This window comes from Panthera onca, chromosome C1 (assembly GCF_046562875.1).
Source record: "Panthera onca isolate mPanOnc1 chromosome C1, mPanOnc1 haplotype 2, whole genome shotgun sequence".
In the NCBI taxonomy this organism is placed as follows: domain Eukaryota; kingdom Metazoa; phylum Chordata; class Mammalia; order Carnivora; family Felidae; genus Panthera; species Panthera onca.
The window spans coordinates 141,038,199-141,057,505 of NC_138346.1; the positions used below are offsets into that span (position 1 = coordinate 141,038,199).

At 41.9% G+C, this 19,307-nt stretch overlaps 1 protein-coding gene and 1 non-coding gene across 16 annotated transcripts in view; one reads left to right on the plus strand and one right to left on the minus strand.

Moving 5' to 3' along the window:
* Positions 1 to 19,307, minus strand: part of SLC44A3 (solute carrier family 44 member 3) — a 331,946-nt gene that overhangs the window by 68,257 nt on the left and 244,382 nt on the right. For all 15 annotated transcript variants that reach the window (XM_078451634.2, XM_078451631.2, XM_078451632.2 and 12 more), the window contains 3 exons: positions 7,649 to 7,809; positions 5,681 to 5,770; positions 4,328 to 4,452 (listed from right to left, as the gene is read on the minus strand). In XM_078451634.2, the coding sequence (XP_078307760.2) occupies positions 4,328 to 4,452; positions 5,681 to 5,770; positions 7,649 to 7,809 (376 nt within the window). The remainder of the gene's footprint in view (positions 1 to 4,327; positions 4,453 to 5,680; positions 5,771 to 7,648; positions 7,810 to 19,307) is intronic.
* Positions 2,157 to 2,263, plus strand: LOC145715710 (U6 spliceosomal RNA). Its single transcript, XR_014138142.1, has one exon. It is a non-coding gene; the product is annotated as a U6 spliceosomal RNA (small nuclear RNA).

Sequence of the window (19,307 nt, forward strand, 5' to 3'; positions counted from 1 at the left end):
AAGGACAGTGGTTATGCCTCAAAGCAACCTTCTGTGCCTTCTTCTCTGCTGGTTTTGGCCTCCCTCCATATAAATTTCTTACTAAAGAAAGAAATCACCCTTCACCCCCACATCCCAGCCCAGTCATTGCCATCTCCTCATGCTCTTCACACACAAGCATCGGCACTGACTAGTCTCCACCTGCCACCCATACTCCCGCAACCTAACCTAGAGCACGGGATGTGAATCTCTGCCCATTCCTCTTTTCTTAAAATGGTCTCCTCTCTTGACCTCTGTGATTGTTCTTTCTTCTGGCTTTCCTCCTACCTCTTGTTGTTTCTACAGTCTTTGGACTCCTTTTCCTTTGTGGTCTTAGCGTCCTTCCTAGAGGCTGATAACCTTCAAAGAAGAACCTCCAGCCTCACCTCTCTCTAGGTGCTAGATGAGTAAGCACATCAGTTACCGGCCAGGCCGTGGACGTCATACAGTGTCTCAAATTCAACCCATCCTGAACCAAGTTCATTATCTTCATAGAAGAATCTTCTCCTTCTTCTGTATTTCCTATTCCAGTGGCCCTAATTTTTCTGGCCTCTCCAAGAGTAAGGATGGTTCCCCTCTTGTGTGCTTCCATATTATCCCAAACTTACGAATTGTAGCACTCAGAATTTATACGGCAAATGTTTATTCATCTGACTTTCTCATTAGATTAAGCTCGCTGAGAGCAGAGCCGTCCCTTACTGTCAAGAACTGGCCCAGTGCAGGGCACAATCCCCATCTCCTGCATTCAGTTTCCTGACAGATATCTCAGTCTAACCTCCCTTCTCTTCCCAAGTTTATCAATTATCTCAGGTCTTATCAATTATCTGCACCCAAATAGCCACCTCCTTAGCCTCTGTCTTTAATTCCACTGGTCCCCAACCCCTACCCCTTTCCCTCCTCTAACCCACAGCTAAAGGGGTCTTTGTAAAGAGTAGAATCAATGATGTCACCTCCCAGCTCAAAATTCCTCCATGGTTCCCCTGTGCTTCTGGATAAAGATCAAGGTCATTATCACTACAGATAAGGAACTTCCTGGCATGGCCCCTCCTGTATCTGCCTCTCAGCCTTCTGCCAAGGGAACCTCCACAGCTCCCTCTTGTGTTCATGACAAGATACCCTTTCTCCTTTAGCCTTAGATACCCTTTCTCCCCCAGCTGGGCTGGGGCATTCCTGGCCCAAAGGATCTTACAAGAAAGTTGAAGGAAGGTGGGATAAAATGGGAGCAGAGCCTCCCGACCCAGTCATGGGTGTCTGGAGGAACTGGGGAAGATGTCCGGACCCCTGTAAGTGGTAAAGGCTAAGCAGGAATTTCCAACTCTGCATTCTTGATGCCTACCACAATCAGCAAAAAAGAGGAACCTTTTTTGTTTCACTTAAAATTTTCATGAAGCAAAATGATATGATCTTCAGGCAAATAAACTTGGCTTCTAGCTCCTGAGTGGAAAGCTAACATATGTATATTTAAATACATGTGTGTTTTACAAGTTATATATATATGCATAAAATACTCCTCTCACACTCTAAGTACACTGCAAGGATGCTCACTAGAAGCGTAGAGTCAACTTTCAGCAGGGATCAGCATTACCTACCGGGGATGGTGCCGGGGGTGTGGGCCAGGCTGGGCTGAGCAGTAGGGCTGACTTACCATGGGGGCCACGTCCTGACTTCACTCATCTGGGCTCTAAGCTGCAGGGAGCTGCCCTTCAGCCTGTGCTCCTAGGCTGATGCCCTGAGGTGTGCATTTAAGGCCATTTACCCTCTTTTCTCCATTGCTGCTAGCGCTTATAACAAAACTATTTAAATAATATTCATAGGCAGCCCCCATCTTCCCTGAACCATGTTTTCTAGTTGACTTGTGAGGCAGCTTCTGGGAACTCAGGAGACAGGAACATATCCCAGCCAAGTGTCCTGGTAGCAGACAAGGATCTCTCTGGGAAATCTTCACTAGATGAGACTTTCAGGGTCTCTGTTGGGCTCCAACATACAGGTCAGGGAAGAAGTGAGATGGGGCTCCCATGTGAGCAAGAAGGATGAGGGTTGAAGGAGGTGACCTTTCTCCTGATTCTATTCCCCTCTTGCTAATGCTGTTTCCCTCTTTTGCTTCTCTGGAAAAGTGGGGTAAGAAAGGCGGAGTGAGAGTGCTCGCTTCGGCAGCACATATACTAAAATTGGAACGATACAGAGAAGATTAGCATGGCCCCTGCGCAAGGATGACACGCAAATTCGTGAAGCGTTCCATAAAAAAAAAAAAAAAAAAAAAAAAAAAAAAAAAAAAAAAGAAAGGCGGAGTGAGGGAGAAGGAGAGCAGCTGCTAACACCTCTTTCCTCTTGGATACCAGCACTGAGGACAGGGAGTGGTACTTGACTAGGGGACACAGTATGACGTTCTCTCCCTGACCTCTTTCCCTCATCTTGTGCAGGGGTCTGTGGGAGCCAAGCTGGGCTGGCAGGGGAAGGAGCAGGTGGAAAGTGGTTTTCTCTTGCCCCATAGCCAGCCCAGCTTCCTAGCCCTGGGTCCCCTGTCAGGGAGCATGAGGGGTGGCTCTCTGTGGGAATGCTGAGTTTCCATGGCAGATGCTCCCCAGGGAGGAGGGAAGTCCGTGGCCCTAGGGGAATCTTGTAGGAATATTCCCATTCAACAGATGAGGAGAGCCAAGCCTAAGGCCAAGACAATTCTGTGAGGTCACACAGTGGGTAGTGGGCCATGGGCTGGGACGTCCGCCTCAGACCGCAAAGGCTGGAATCTTTCCCTGTGCACCAGGTCATGACATTGCTTGCTCTGTAATTTATCTAGTCACGGGGCAGGTGCTATCTGTGTATTGTATCTTGCTAGCTCTGTTGGCTAGTGCATGGCCCAGTGTATGATAGGGACTCAAGTACACAGCAATCAACAATCTAGGGCTCTTGTGAGGACATGCCCACCCAGCAGCCAGCACGTGGTGGGAACTCAGTAAGTAGCTGTGATAGGTGTGCCAAAGCAATGGCGTATGAGCTGTGGTTCGCTTCTACCCTCTATACCATCCCCTGAACAGTCCTCACAGACACAGGTGCAAACAGCCTTCACAGCCTCACCTCTCACCAACCTTAGTGAAGAGAACTTCCCCTGACTTTGGTGTCTGGTGGCCGTTAATGGTTCAGTGTGTGGAGACAAAGGAAGCCCTGGGGAGGGCTAAGGGAGAAGGTACACTCTCCCCCCCAGCTTGGAGCCCTGCTCCCCACCCCCTCCTCCATGCCCAACAGCTCAGCACCGGCTGGGTTACAGGGGGTTCCTTTTTTCTCCAGCCTCCTTTTCAGGCCCTTGGAGCAGTTATGGGCTTGGTCCCTGCCTGAGGCAGGACAAATCAGAAGCTTTACTTAATCACACACTTGCTTCCCGAGATGCAGTTTATGTGAAGAACACAAACCTGAAACCTCACTAGAAATGAAAAAATGTGAAGACCACCAAATAGGGGAACTGAAGGATCTCCTCAGGAGAGAAGTGAGTTGTGAGAGAGTCTGCGTTTGCTGGAAGAATTAAAGGGCTTGTGGAAAACCTAGCTGTGGCTCATCCACAAAACGGTTAGCAAGCAAGGCACAAGCAAGGATGGCCGTGGTTGCCTAAAATCAACTCCACGGTCCCTCCAGGGCCTTGTGATTCTAGCCCATTTAGTGCCACCTGGGGAGTGACCTCAACGGTTTGCAACAGCCAACCTCTCTCCCGCAACAACCAGTATCTGCTGCCTCCATAACTCCGCATGTGCCTGTTTTCATCTAGGGAGCTCACAGAGGTGGCAGCAGGTTCTCTGAAAACCAAAATAACCCAGTGGCCAGCAGGTCTGGAAATAAAGGACTCTCTGTGTTCAAGGGCAGTGGGAGCTGTCACACCCTGGAGGGAGCAGAGCATCCATTGGCTGGACCGGGGAGTCTGCTCACAAACAGGAAAGAGGAACTGTCGTAAGTCTGCCCCCCCTCCAGGGTCCACCTTATAGCTGCTTGGGGGTAAAAATGGTTCTACTGTATTCAAGGAAAACAAATCAGTACAGGTAGAAAATTAACCTCTGAGAGATGGCAGAAATGACTTGGAAAGAAGGTAAGGCCTTCTTTTTTCCTGTTTTTTGGAAGGTTTTGATTTATCCCTATGTAGATATTGCAAATAAAAGAGAGAAAGTCCTAAACATGTATGTGTATTCACCATACTATTATGCAATGCATACTCTGAGATTAAAAAACAACAACAACAAAACCAAATTCTAGTTGTTTTTGGTTAAATTATTTGGATTTCAGAGTTCTAGCAAGCTACTTGACCTCCTGCTGGAAGGGCGTCTCTTACCGTGATTACTGTAGATACAAGAGCAAACCCCAGCAAACACTTCATATTTTCCCTTTCTGTGTCCAATTCTATGCTGAGGTCATGGGTATAGTCGTAATACAGCCACCATAAGACACCACAGACAACTAGAAGGCAAAACACCAGGGGAACTCAGCACATGTGCATGGGATAACCGCCTCCCCCAACCCCCAGCACTGGGTGACCTGGCTCCGGCAGTGGGTCCCACGGGCCTGGGGCTTGATGTGTAACAACCGACCCTCTGAAGGAGCTGGGCAGGGCCAGGGTGGCCTCCCCAAGGACCACCCAGACCCTCAGTGGCTGCTTGTCCTTGGGAGGCACGGGAAGGTGATGCTAGAACACAGGTGCATCCTGTCAGCCCAGACTACACACTGGGCATGGGTGTGAGCAGGGAGGAAAGTGCACGGACAGGACAGTGAGGGGAACAACATTAGAGTCCAAAGTCTAGACCTGCCCAGTGAGCTCCACTGGTGCCAACTCCTGAGGGAACTTGGAGGTCGGCTTGGCGGTCACAAGACAGGGTAGACACTCGATATTGCAACCGCTCTCTGTTTAAACATTACAACGCCACCTACAGCACCACCACAGGAAGGTCACGTTCATCTTTACTTGTCCTAAGTGGGAAAGTGTCCATCACAAGCTGCGGTGCCTGTCCTCCAGCATGGCACGCTGTGCACCTGTGAGGCGTGGGGCTCTAAGTTGCTGAGGGCAGATTAAGGGGAATGAGACTCTATAGTCATATCGATTATTAAAAGTTAAAATGTCCCATGCCAGTTGGTAAATAGCTGCTGCCTTGAACTTCCTGTGTGCCCCTACCTCTCAGACCTCCTTTCCTGATAACTCTTGGATGGACCCACATTCCAGCCACAAAAGGGGAACCAGCAGGTACAGGAGAGGCTCTTTGGGACCCTCCCCAGCTCAGGGCCTGAGTCTTTTTAGACTGGAGCCTTTGCATGACAACTGTGGGGACCCAAGATCAATGGTTGATGTGGAAGTTCAGAAGACACTCTTTAAAAGGCTTCCACAAGACTTGGAGTCATCTGTTAATGGTCGTCTGTTATGGTCACCAGGACCACTCTGGATTGGCAGGCCTGACTAAGCAGCAGCCGAGTGCAGCAGAGACAACAGATTGGCATCAAATTTGCTAATATCTGCAACACAAACAACTCCCTTTGTCCTCTCTGGGCCCAAGTTTTCTCATATGTAAAATGATGGGGTTGGATGAGAGACTCTCTGAGCCCCATTTAGCTCAAAAGTGCCAACTTGTAAGTTCTGTACTTAATGGAAAGGCTTTGCATTTAATCAAAAAGAAATCAATCAAGTAGAAATACTTACACAGCAGTCCCGAAATAATCAGTGCAATGAAAATGTGAACCAGAAGGGTGGTGATGAACCAGAAGGTGAACATCATGGCCAAAGACAAGGCTGAAAAATTAAGCAAAATATATAAACCCCAACAGCAACCGAGGTGTGAAGGTAATGATGGCAGGGCTTTAATGACTCCCAGAGGAGGGAGGACTGAGAATTTCCTTCAATTGCTAAATATCTTAAACATCTACTAAAAAAAATAACAAGACATACACAGGGTACTCTCTAAAGCATATATAAGTTCAGTCTGCTACAGTAAGCCAGTTTCTGAAATCCTACCAATTCTTCTTTTATTAATTTTTTTTTAATCAGGTCTTATTCCCAAATACCCAAAATGTTTTTTTAAGTCCAAATAAACCATTATTATTATTATTATTATTATTATTATTAACCACACTTAACTCTTTTTACTTCTTATTGGGCTTATATAAAGTTTTAACTTTAAATGTTCTCAGGAATTTTTATTAAATATGAAAAATTAATGCCTTTAGAAATGAAAAATTTAAGGTCCAATTATATGGTAAGCTGTATGTGTAAAAAAATCCGCATATGATTTTCCAGTATTTGGGGTTTTAAGCTTATGACCTTATGTTAAGTATTGCAGTGAGTTTATATATAATTTTACATTTTTCCTAAACAAGAGATCAGTATTACTTGGGGCCGCCTGGGTGGCTCAGTAGGTTAAACATCCAACTTTGGCTCAGGTCATGATCTCACAGTTTATGGGTTCGAGCCCTGCATGGGGCTCTGTGCTGATAGCTCAGAGCCTGGAGGCTGCTTAGGATTCTGTGTCTCCCTCTCTCTCTCTCTGCCCCTTCCCCACTCATGCTCTGTCTCTCTCAAAAATAAACATTAAAAAAAAAAAAAAGAAATCAGTGTTACTTACAGACACTTTGGTGTAGTGGTTAAGAATGTGGATTTGAGGACCAGATACATCTGGGTTGGGTCTCAGCTCTGCCACCTACTCTACTCACTGCCTGACTTTGGCCAAGTACTTAACCTCTCTATGCCTCAGTTTCCCTTCCTACAAATGGTGACAGGATTCGGACAAGGCTTTAATGAGTAAAGTAAAGTAAGCACAATGCCTGGCACATCTGGGTCCTAAGAAGTCTGGAAGTTACATAATGGTGATGAGTTAAGTATTCCCAAGTATTCAGGAATTAGTAACATTTTGGTAAGGAAATTAGGGAAAATCTGATGAGTAAACTGGCAAAATCATGTCTGATCAAAGAATTCCTTTCAACAAAAAGGTTGGGAAGCAGCCACTGGAGAAGGGGTAGATAGCAGGCCACTACGACTGCCCACACAGCAGAGTATCAACTTGTTCAAAGAGAAAGTCAACTCTTAAAGGGGCTCATCAAGTTGAAATGGGAAGTTAAAGGGTCAAGAGTGGGTAGCTGCTTCCAGAAATGCCCAGAAGAGGCATGTCACAGCTCAAGGCCTTGACCTGCCTACAACCCAAAGCAGGCGGTTGGCTACCTCAGGCCATTGCCTTCTGATGCTATTCAACACAGATACACACGCCTCCTTCTCTTGCTCCCATGCGGCCTTCTAATCTGGCTTGCCTATGGGGAGAGGGCATTCTGGCCAGAAGACATGGCTTTCTGGTCCCCCTGACAGTTGTACTTTTCATGGCCAGTTAGCAAATTGGCAATATGCTTTGCACATCCATCCTTATGCAGAGCTGAGGACCAGGTACCGGAACATGGCCACTATGCTAAGACAACCCACACTCGGTGAGGCCTCTTGGCAGAGAGCCAGCTGGTGTCTCCCTAATTTTATTGTCCCCTCTCCCACTTGAACCTGAAACACTGAAAATCTTTATAAAGAAAACATGTGAACTTTTATCTTTAAGAGGCTAATTCTCATCGTACAACATACACAAGTGCTAGAAACTTTGGCAGAGTCACTGAAAGAAAAGCAATTTAAAGTTACCTAATGCGAGGATACACAGACCAAGGATTGTGTCTCTTCCTGACATTATTCCACTTAGAATTTGATGGAGGGTGTCAACATCATTTATCAAAACAGATGCAAACAAGGAATAGCACTCGGGTGTTTGAGGGACACATCTGTTAAACAAGGGGAAAGACTTGCTAAAAAGAAAAGAAGAAACGGCAAAGATATTTATTTAATTAGTTAACTTAAAAAAAAGCTTATTTAAAAATTTCAACAACCAAGAAAGCATAAGATCTGCAGTAATAAAAAGAAGTTTAGCATCCTGTTTGCAGAATACACCTTGGAAAGCCAGGCAAGGGGCACCTGGGTGGCTCAGATGGTTAAGTGTCCGACTCTGGATTTCAACTCAGGTCATGATCTCAGGGTTCATACAATTGAGCCCCCCATCAGGCTCTGCACTGACAGCATGGAGCCTGCTTAGAATTCTATCTGCCCCTCCCCTGCTTGCTTTCTCTCTCTCCCTCAAAATAAATAAATAAACATTGAAAGAAAGAAAGAAAGAAAGAAAGAAAGAAAGAAAGAAAGAGAAAGAAAGAAAGAAAGAAAGAAAGAAAAAGAAAAAAATGAAAAGAAAGCAAGCTCTTTCTGTACGCTCTGCTACAGTAATTAGCTGATGCTCTGGGTGGGGAATGATGATGGGGACCCAGAGAAACTGGAACGCTACACTTGGAGAGTGACATTTCTGATTCTCCTGTCTTGGCCCTTTTTGGATACAAACTACCAACTCCAACACAAGAATGGCATTTAAGGAACTGGTAGAGATAAGAGCTGGTTTAACTGGAAGTTGGGTCAATGAAACTACCATTCTGTCCTCTTTGAGAAGGTGCATAAGGCTTGAGAGGCTTGCTACGAACAGAGTGGATAGCGAGCAATGAATATATGAATAAAACTGTGGTTGGTAACTGCCTTGGGTAGATGAAAAAGCTGATCTTTTTGGGGTCCCTTCCTGAAACCTAAAAATGCTCAGGGATATCCATTCTAATGACTTAAAAATTTTTTTTTAATGTTTATTTATTTTTGAGAGATAGAGACAGAGAGAGAGAGAGAGAGAGAGAGAGAGAGAGAGAGAGAGAAAGCAGGGGAGGGGCAGACAGAGAGGGAGACAAAGAATCCGAATTAGGCTCCAGGCTCCAAACTGTCAGCACAGAGTCCAACACCAGGCTTGAAGTCATGAACCAAGAGATCATGACCTGATCTGAAGTTGGGCACTTACCGGACTGAGCCACCCAACAGTGGAAATAATCCCAACCCAAGAGGCATCAAATTATCAGACACATTGCTAAAAACCAAGCATTTTTTGAAATGTGTGAAGATGAAACAAGGGAGAACCCAAATGCAAACAATATTGTATTATCATGAAGAAAAAATGGCTTCTGAACTTTCAATGAACACAACATAGAACATAGAAGAACCTTTCTCAGTAAGTCATAACATTACAGGAATATTTCCTGACTCCCTGAATAGTGATTCAAGAGAAGAGTAAAACAACTAAGCAGTTTTTCCCTAGTTAAAAAATTTGAAGGTGTAATACAGTCACATGGCTCAAGTTCCAGAAGGTACAATAGAACGAATAAATTGTGAGAAATGGCTGTCTCTTCTCTTTAAGGAAAATTATTTCTTCACAGGCAACTGTTGTTTTGGTTTATCTAGTGTATCATCCTAATTTTTTTCTCTTTTTTTTAAAGTAAACTGTACGCCCAATGTGGGGCTCAAACTCAAAACCCCGAGATCAAGAGCTGAAATTGTTCTAGAGACTTTTAAAAACATGTATGAGTATAACAGGAAATTTAAATGGAAGTCTATAGCTGAAGCTCAAAGATAATAAAAATTATACTCCAAAATGAGATGCCAGACCCCACCATTCTGGGCTTGCCAAAAACACTGTTTAGAAAACTAGGTGGCTTGTCCTTACCACCCCTATGTTCCACAGAGAGTATAAAAGGGTTGGGAGTTGGAGATTAGAAGAACGTTTTAGAAAATAAACTTATAATTTTGGAATAATTTTTGAGTTACAGAAAACTTGCAAAGATGCTACAGAGAGTTCCTGTGTATACCTCACCCACCCTCCCCTAACATCTTACACAACCACAGTACATTTGTGAAAATCCAGAAATTAGCATTGGTACTATACTATTAACTAAACTACAGTCTTTATTTGGATTTTACCATTTTCCACTAATGTCCTTTATTTGCTCTTCCAGGATCCAATCCAGGATGCCCCGTTGCATTTAGTTGTCATGTCTCCATCGGTCTATGACCGTTTCTTAGTCCTTCTTTGTTTCCCGTGACCTTGACACTTTTGAAGATTCATGGTCAGGTATTTGGTAAATTGTCCCTCACACTGTACAATGTCCCTCATGTTTTCTCATAACTAGACTGCTGTTTTTGGGTTTGGGAGAAGAACACCATGGAGGTGAAATGCACTTTCCATAGAACCACACTGGGGAACATGAAGAACAACATGACATCACTGATGAAGTTAACCTTGATCACGTGGTTAAAGAGGCTGGTATCTGCTAGGTTTCTCCATTGGCATGTTACTATTCTATAGTCTACAGAATATATTCTATATTCTTTGGGAGTGAGTCACTAAGCCCAGCCCACTCTCAAGGGGAGGGAAGTTAAGCAGGACGTATCTACAAATATTATTCGGGATTCTTTTGTAAAGATTTATTCCTTTGTGCACTCCTTCCATTTATTTATTCAGTCATTTATCAGTGGACTCATGGATATTTACTTTGCTCTTGAGGTTATAATCTAGTATGATCATTATTTATTCTGTTGCTCAAATCATTCCAGCTTTGGCCACTAGGAGGTCCTTCATGTTGGCCCTGGGTAATTTTGACACACCCTTTTGTTTCCTGAAGAACATTTTCACTTTCTGGCTCTGTAAGATTATGCCATACTATTTTCCTTATCTAAGCCCTAAAATCAGTCAATACCTTGGAAAATGGTATTTAGAAACCAATATCTGGGTAGTAGGTATGCTCATTGCTACTGGGGTGTCACTGATCCTGGGCCCTCTTATATTCAATCCTCGTATGTATTGTCAGAATTGCTAACTAGTACTCCTGTGACAAACAAACTTGCCAACTAGAGCATGGTGCTAATGTACAGTTATTTTTGTCTTCAGCTCACAGTATTTAGTCACAAAGCTGCTTTCCAAAGTACTTAGGTCAGGTCCTTTTCTCTCTTTCCCCTTCAGTGAGGTTATGTCATATATTTGTATTAAGTTAAATTCATATGTCATGGTCTACATTCTACCCCGAGAACTCTTGATATTTTGGTTGATTTTATTTTTTATTTGGATACAGTAAAGTTGACTCTCTACAGGCATTGGTAAGTACACTGAATCATGTAAAAGAGAAATTCTAAAGACTTTTTGTTTTTTGAAAGAGACAATTTTCACATGAATCCATCCATGCCCCCCCCCCCCCCAAGGGAAAGAAGGTGAGAGATACCACTCCCAAGTCAGATGAGAAGGGTTTCCTGGAAAACTCAGAGGGCTCAGATGACACCATGGGTTAAGGTCTGAGCCCTGGGAAGTGGAGGCTTGGTGTCCAAGACAGCTACGTAGAAAATTGTGGGGCTCTCAGCAGAAAGAAGCTGGAAGTGGCTGCTTAATGTCACAGGACGAAGGAAGACTTAGCAAATAACCAGCCAGAGCAGAGATGCATTTGACCATGTAAAGAGTACTGTAGCTGAGAGAGCCCCAGGGACGGGAAATCTCCAAAGAATCCAAAAAGTCTCTATGGAAGAAAGCTGGCTGGAACATCTCCCAAACCCAGAAAACTGGTACTTGTATCAGTCAAATAAGAACACCCCTATTCCCTCTTAATCCTCCTCACTTTTGCTGTGCCAGGCCTGAGAGTCAGAAGCCTGTCTCAGTGGACTGGCAGAGAAAGAGGTGAGGAAGAGAAGAGAATGGAGCAGAGGACTGCAGCCCCCTTTCCTAGCCAAAGCCTTCCCATCTGCTCCTGGCCCACGCTGGGGGAGGGAGAAGTTTCAACTCTCAGTCAAGTCTAAAGTCTATCATATTGGACTGAACATTTTAATTACTGGATGGAAAGTATCTATTACAACTTAAAGTGACTGAGTAATTATTGCTTAAAAGTAACCAAAGCAGTCTTGGGAGCTGTGTTTTCATTCAGGGACAGAGAAAAACTAGTCCCACTGAATAAATTTAAAGAGACAGAAAGTAGGAGCAAGAGAAATTAAGAATCATTCACAACTCCACCAAACAAAAGTAAAATGCCAAGAAATTAACTTAATCAAGGAGGTGAAAGACCTAATCTCTGGAAAGTATAAAACACTGATGAAAGAAATTGAAGACAACACAAATGGAAAGATACTCCATGCTCATGGGTTGGAAGAATTGATACTGTTAAAATGTCCATACTACCCAAAGCAATCTACAGATTCAGTGCAATCCCTATCAAAATACCAAAAGCATTTTTTTTCACAGAACTGGAACAAATAATCCTAAAGTTTGCATGGAACCACAAAAGACCTTGAATATCCAAAGCTATCTTGAGAGAGAAGAACAAAGCTAGAGGTATCATAATCCTAGATTTCAAGATATACTACAAAGCTATAGTAATCCAAACAGTATGGTTCTGGCACAAAAACAGACCCACAGATCAATAGAACAGAGTAGAGAGCCAAGAAATAAACCTATATTTTTATGGTTAATCAATCTAGAACAAAGGAGGGAAGAATATGCAGCAGGGAAAAGATGGTCTCTTCAATAAATGGTGCTGGGAAAACTGAACAGCCATATGCAAAAGAATTAAACCGGACCACTTCCTAATACCACGAACAAAACTAAACTCAAAATGGATTAAAGATCTAAATGTAAGACCTGAAACCATAAAACTATTAAAAAAAAAAAAAAAACATAGGCAGTAATTTCTTTGACATTGGCCTTAGCAACATTTTTCTAGATATGTCTTCTCAAGGAAGGGAACAAAAGCAAACATCAACTATTGGAACTACCTCAAAATAAAAAGCTTTTGTACAGTGAAGGAAACCATCAACAAAACAAAAATGCAACCTACTAGCCCTAGCCCTAACCCTTACTGAATAGCAAAAGATATATGCAAATGATATATCTGATAGGCAGCTGATATCCAATATATAAAAAGAACTTCTACCACTCAACACCAAAAAACCAATAATCCAATTAAAACATGGGCAGAAGACCTGAATAAACATTTTTCCAAAGAAGACATACAGATGGCCAACAGACCCACGAAAAGATGCTCAACACCGCTAATCATCAGGGAAATGAAAACCAAAACCACAGTGAGATATTACCTTACCCCTTTCAGAATGGCTAGAATCAAAAAGACAAGAAATAACAAGTGTTGGCAAGGATGTGAAGAAAAAGGAAACTGCACTGTTGGTGGGAATATAAATGGATGCAGCCACTGGGGAAAACAGTACAGACGGTCCTCAAAAAATTAAAAATAGAATTACCATATGATCTAATAACTCTACTACTGGGTGTTTACATCCCAAAAAAACAAAAACACTATTTCAAAAAGGTATATACACTTCTATGTTTTTGCAGCATTATTTATAATAGCCAAGATACGCAAGTAGCCCAAGTGTCCATTGATACATGAGTGGATAAAGAAGAGGTGGTACATATATATAACTATATAACTATGTATATAACTATATATAACTAAATACATATAACTATGTGTATATATAACTATATACATATAACTATGTACATATAACTATATATGATTATATATATAACTATATATACAACTATATATATATATAACTATACAACTATATATATATAACTATATATACAACTACATATATAACTATATATATAAAAAACTATATACATAACTGTATATATATAACTATATATATAACTATGTGAATATATATAAAACTATGTATATATATATAGCTATGTATATATAACTATATATAACTATGCATATATATATATAACTATATTTATATAACACTATGTATATACATATATAACTATGTATATAACTATATATATGACTATGTATGTAAGTATGTATAGCTATATATATAACTATATAATCATTCAGCCCTAAAAAAGAATGAGATCTTATCATTTGCGACAGCATAGATGAACTTGGAGGTTATTATGCTAAGTGAAATAAGACAGAGGAAAAAAATACCATATGATTTCATTTATGTGTAGAATCTAAAAACAAAGAAATGAACAAATAAAACAAAAAACAGACTCATAAATACAGAGAACTGATAGTTGCCAGAGGGGAGGTAAGTGGGAGGATGGTGAAATAGGCAAAAGGGCATTAAGAGGTACAACGTCCAGTTACAAAATACCTAAGACACAGGGATGAAAAGTACAGCATAGGGAATATAGTCAATAATATTGTAATATCATTTGGTGACAAACACCATTGTGAGCACTGAGTCACGTATAGAATCAATATGTTGCACATCGGAAACTAACATAACTATGTAATACTTTAATAAATAAAAAGAGACACAAAAATAAAATTGCTTTCTGACTACATCCTATAGGTTATGATTGCTTGATATAAGTTACATGAGCAAATACGTGCACATATATATACACTTACATGTATGTGAACACATAAATTATACTTAGTATACAGCATACTGCTCTATAGTCTTTTTTTTTTTTTTTAATTAATTTATTTGGAAAGAGAGAGAGCATGCACATGAGTTGGGGAGGGGCAGAGGGAGAGACAGAATCCCAAACAGGCTCTGTGCTGTCAGCGTGGAGCCTCACTTGGGTTTGATCCTACAGACCACGAGACCATGAGCGCCAGAACCAAGAGTCAAACACTTAGCCGACTGAGCCACCCATGTGCCCCTGTAGTCTGTTTTCTTCTTAAAACGAAAACATCTTGCAGCTCTGTCTATATCAGTATATAAGGGATTCCCTTTACTTTTACTGAAATAACATTTCCATAGAGTGAAATATACAGATCTTAAATAAACAATGAGGGACCTCTGACAAATATAGATGTTCATGTAACTATCACCCCTTTCAAGATGTAGAACACTTCTATCATCCCAGACAGTCCTTTCAAACCTTCTTCCAATCAACCTCCAACACTTAGAGGCACTATTAATTTGATTTATAGAACTACAAACTACTTTTGATTCTTGCCATGTTCCTATTTCAGTGGAATCATCCAGTATGTATTCTTCTGTGTAAAGCTTCCTCCACTTAGCTGTGATGTGTATTGCCGGTTCATTCCTTTTAGTTGCACGCCCCTCTCTTGGCCAGTCTGCAATACCATGGTTTGGTTACTGCTGGTATGTTGGGGCACATGTTTGTCTTGTTTTATGTAAATAAAGGCTATTGCTAGCAGGGATCTTGGAGGCCAAAATGCCACAAAAATTGGTGGGCATGGGTGGAGCATTTAAGATCTGTTAGAGTGCTTGCCGCCTAACTTAAAGGCTCCTGCATTAGGACGGTTGGTCGTGGAACAGGTTAGATTAACACTAGGTCACCTGCCAACCTTGAGAAAACTGTGCGAGGAGGCACGCTGTAAAACACAATCCCCAGCACAGCAGTGGCTCCCTCTCTGGTATTAGTTTAGCTGGGAACCCGAAGGCCTAACTAAAAGGAATAGAGATCCTCTGTATCCAGAGGGCTGAGCAGGTCACCTTCCGGGGCACTCGCTTATTTTGTGTCTAACAACTACACTCCTGGAAGTTGCAAGTATGTAGCAAATAAAAAAAAAAAAAGTTTCACCAAGAACAATGTGTAATTACAATGGCCATTATGGTGAACTTTCCAATTAGACAAGATCATTCCTTTAAGAAGTACACTCCAAAGCAAAGCAAGAGTTCCCAAATTAAACAGAATGGGATACCTGTTGCAGCTGGCATGCAGAAGCCTCCAAAAGATTTCAAGATTCCAAAATAGCTTCAGTGAAAGATTCATTACGAAAGGCTAATGAAAAAGGAGGAAAGGTATCTAACGCAAGACTGTAAGACTGTGGTAACTCTTACTGCTCCCCTCTACTCTTTGAGTACCCACCCCAGTAAGCCTCAGGCTGAACTGGCTTTCCATTCTGAAGAGACTGGGACACAGTGACCTTTTGAAATAAGACCATTCCAGGCTACAGGTGATCCACTTCAGATATCTCTCACTCCTTGGTCAAAGGTCCAACTAATGGCCATAGTTAAAGTGTTTCTTCAACTCCAGGAGGATCCTCAAGAGTTTTTATAAATTACCTCCTGGGGTGTCTGGGTGGTTCAGTCGGTTAAGCATCTGACTTTGGCTCAGGTCATGATCTGACAGTTTGTTAGTTCGAGCCGCACGTGGGGCTCTGTGCTGACAGCTCAGAGCCTGGAGCCCACTTCGGATTCTGTCTCTCTCTCTCTCTCTCTCTCTGCCTCTTCCCCGCTGGTGGTCTCTTTCTCTCTCTCTCTCTCTCAAAAATAAACATTAACAAAAAAAAAAACAAAAAAAAAAAACAAACAAAAAAAACAGATCACCTCCTGAACCCAGTTGAGAGAAGGGAATAAAAATTCACTATTGTCCCTTCCTTTCCACATACACATACATTATCCCTTCCTTTCTGTCCTGGGAATAACTATTTCCTTCTTGCTTGTCTCCTTTTGCATCTTAAGAACATAGCCTGACTTTCTTTTTTTCTGCCTGGGATATGCAGATTGTTGGTTCTTTCTTGGGCTATCTTTGCAAGCGACTTTAGATCTTGTGAAGATGCTATATTTTACATAACCCTCTTTGAGGATGGCTCTTGGGTCCAGGAGGTTGTTTAATATTGCCAAAAATATTCACTGTTTGACCTGGCTGGAACTTGACAAGATATTTGAAAGGACTTAATAACTCCAGAATCAGAAATCTGGTCAAATTGGAAACTGATATTCAGAGCCTGAGAGGAACTTTTTTTTTTTGGTCTTCTGCCCCCAAGCTAAATGTACCCAGAGGAAAAGAAGGTATGCCTATAGGTGGGTGGGTGTGTATTTATACACACTTTGATATTAGGTGGCAACCCAGTTCTCTGAGGAATTAAAAACAGCCGTCCTGGTTTTACAAAGCTGTCTTCACAGGGCCAGAGGTGTGACTCCAGAAACAATTCAAAGAACACCAGTCCTTTCTACCAATTCCCAAGCCTCCCCTATTTATCTCAAAAGGCTGGTAAGTATAAAACTTTTGGCTTTAAGGGGATCAAAGTCATTGGGGGGGGGGGGGGCAGGGTAGTGGAGTGTTTTCCCTGTGCCTTTAAACTGTCCTTGCTCAGTGTTCTGTCTAGTGTTCTCCTGGGCTTTTCCAGCCCATCTCTTTGAAGTGTAAATTTTAGGGAGGTATTCTTATCAAGAAAAAACAAAAGGGGGAAAGGTCATTTGGAACCTGACTTGCCAAAGACAACACATCTTCAGTGTCTTCTCCACAAATATTTTTTAAAAAGCTGTAGTCATCTCGACAGTTCAGCTTAACTTATTCCATCTATGGGAAAAACTAACTCAGATCCAAATTTTATAACTAGTCAATTTCATACCTATTTCATGGCAGGTAATTTTAAAATAGAAGCTGTAAGTTTTCTGTGTCTCTCAATGTTCCTGTGTGTCAAATGAAAGAGGACTTCAACTACCTCGTTTTTGACATCAGTTTGTATTTTCTCACCGATTAAGTTCTTTCCAGTTTATCTCTTAACTCAGGCAAAAGACCTGGTGGGGAAGGCATCCCAGGATGGGACCGAAATTGCCCCTCAAGCAGTAAGGACTGTCCGGAGCCTGCAAGACCCCACAGGACTGACCTCAAGACAATGATCAGCTGTCCCCCTGCACCTACCCATCGACCTTTGTTTCAGATTTTCCTAATATAAAACCTGGGAGTATTTTCGGCACTTTGAGACAGTCTTTGAGACACTAGTCAGCTGTGGTCCTGATAGGGGACTAGCTGAAATAAATTTTCTTGTTTCCCCACCACTGGTCTCTCTGCTTTTGGATCTTGTTAGCGGTAAGTGGCCGAACCTGGTCTGCTTGGGGCCCCCAGAGCCAGGTGCTATGTGCCCCTGCACACCATGTACATATATATGTGTGTATGTATATGTATGCTGTAGTTATGTAATATTTTCTACCTTCAGATGGTATTGCTAAAATTAATCTGTAAAAGAGCTCTATTTAGATGGTTTGAAGGAAAGTGCCCATATGGTTTGGCCATTCTAAATCTCTTAGGTAGAAACTAGAAACCCAGGGGTGCATGGGTGGCTCAGCTGGTTAAGAGTCAAACTTCAGCTCAGGTCATGATCTCATGGTTTGTGAATTTGAGCCCTGCGCTGGGTTCTTTGCTGTCAGCACAGAGCCCGCTTTGGATCCTCTGTTCCCCTCTCTCTCTGTCCCTCCTGTGCTCATGCACACACACACTCTCACTCTCTCTCAAAAATAAACAAACATTAAAAAAAAAACCCAGAAACTAGAAACCCAAATGTTTTTCAAATTCACCTGATCTGGAAAAATATTTGATATGAGAGCTAATTGAAGTTTGATGGCTTAATTAAACAGACGTGCCTTTAGGGTGGTCAAGATTAAATATAAAACTTTTTTTTTAACGTGTATTTATTTTTGAGAGCGCACGAGAGCGGGGGAGGGGCAGAGAGGGAGACACAGTAGAATCATCAAGATTAAATATAAAACTTTTTTCTTAATGTTTATTTTTGAGAGAGAGAGAGAGAGAGAAACAAACAAACACGGAGTGCGAGTGGGGAAGGGGCAGAGAGAGAGGGAGACACAGAATCTGAAGTCGGTTCCAGGCTCTGAGCTGCCAGCACAGAGCCCCAGGTGGGGCTTGAATTCCCAAAATGTGAGATCATGACCTGAGCCAAAGTCAGATGCTTAACTGACTGAGCCACCCAGGCACCCCAACATAAAATTTTTATTCGGAGTTTACTAGCCAAATAAATTCATGTTAGCACTTGTAAGATCTGTCAAAAAAAAAAAAAAAAAAAGATAGCTTAGGATAATGGCTGACTTTACCTAATGTTTAATGAAGTTTTTGTAGGTAAGCTAACATAATTATTAAGGACGAGTACTTTAACTAGATGTAAGCAAGATAAAAGTTTACAAATGAACTTTTTAGCACTATTTATGTCTGCTTAAATAGTTTTCTCAAAAAAAATTTTTTTTTGGTAACCTACAAACCTTAATGTTTTGCTGAGTTAGGTTAAATGAGGAGTTAAGTTAAATGAGGAATAAATTCATTCAATACCTACACATCATTTCCAAATAAGACAAAATACTAAAACATTAATTGCTAAGCATAGGTTTATCCACTTTTGGTTTCTCATTACAGAGAAATTAAAAGATATTTGGATATGTTAATGCTATACTTTAACATATTCCAAAAGGTACATGCTTTTAGAAATTTTGAAATATATTCATAAATTTGCAAATTTAAAGAATGCACCTATGTGGCTCAGTAGGTTAAGTGTCTGACTCTTGGCTTCAGCTCAGGTCATGATGTCGTGTTCTGAGATAGAGCCCCACACATTGGGCTCCAAGTGAAATCTGTTTGGGATTCTCTCTCTCTTGTGTGCGTTCTCTCTCTCTCTCTCTCTCTCTCTCTCTGCCCTTCCCCTGCACACACACGTGCTCTTCC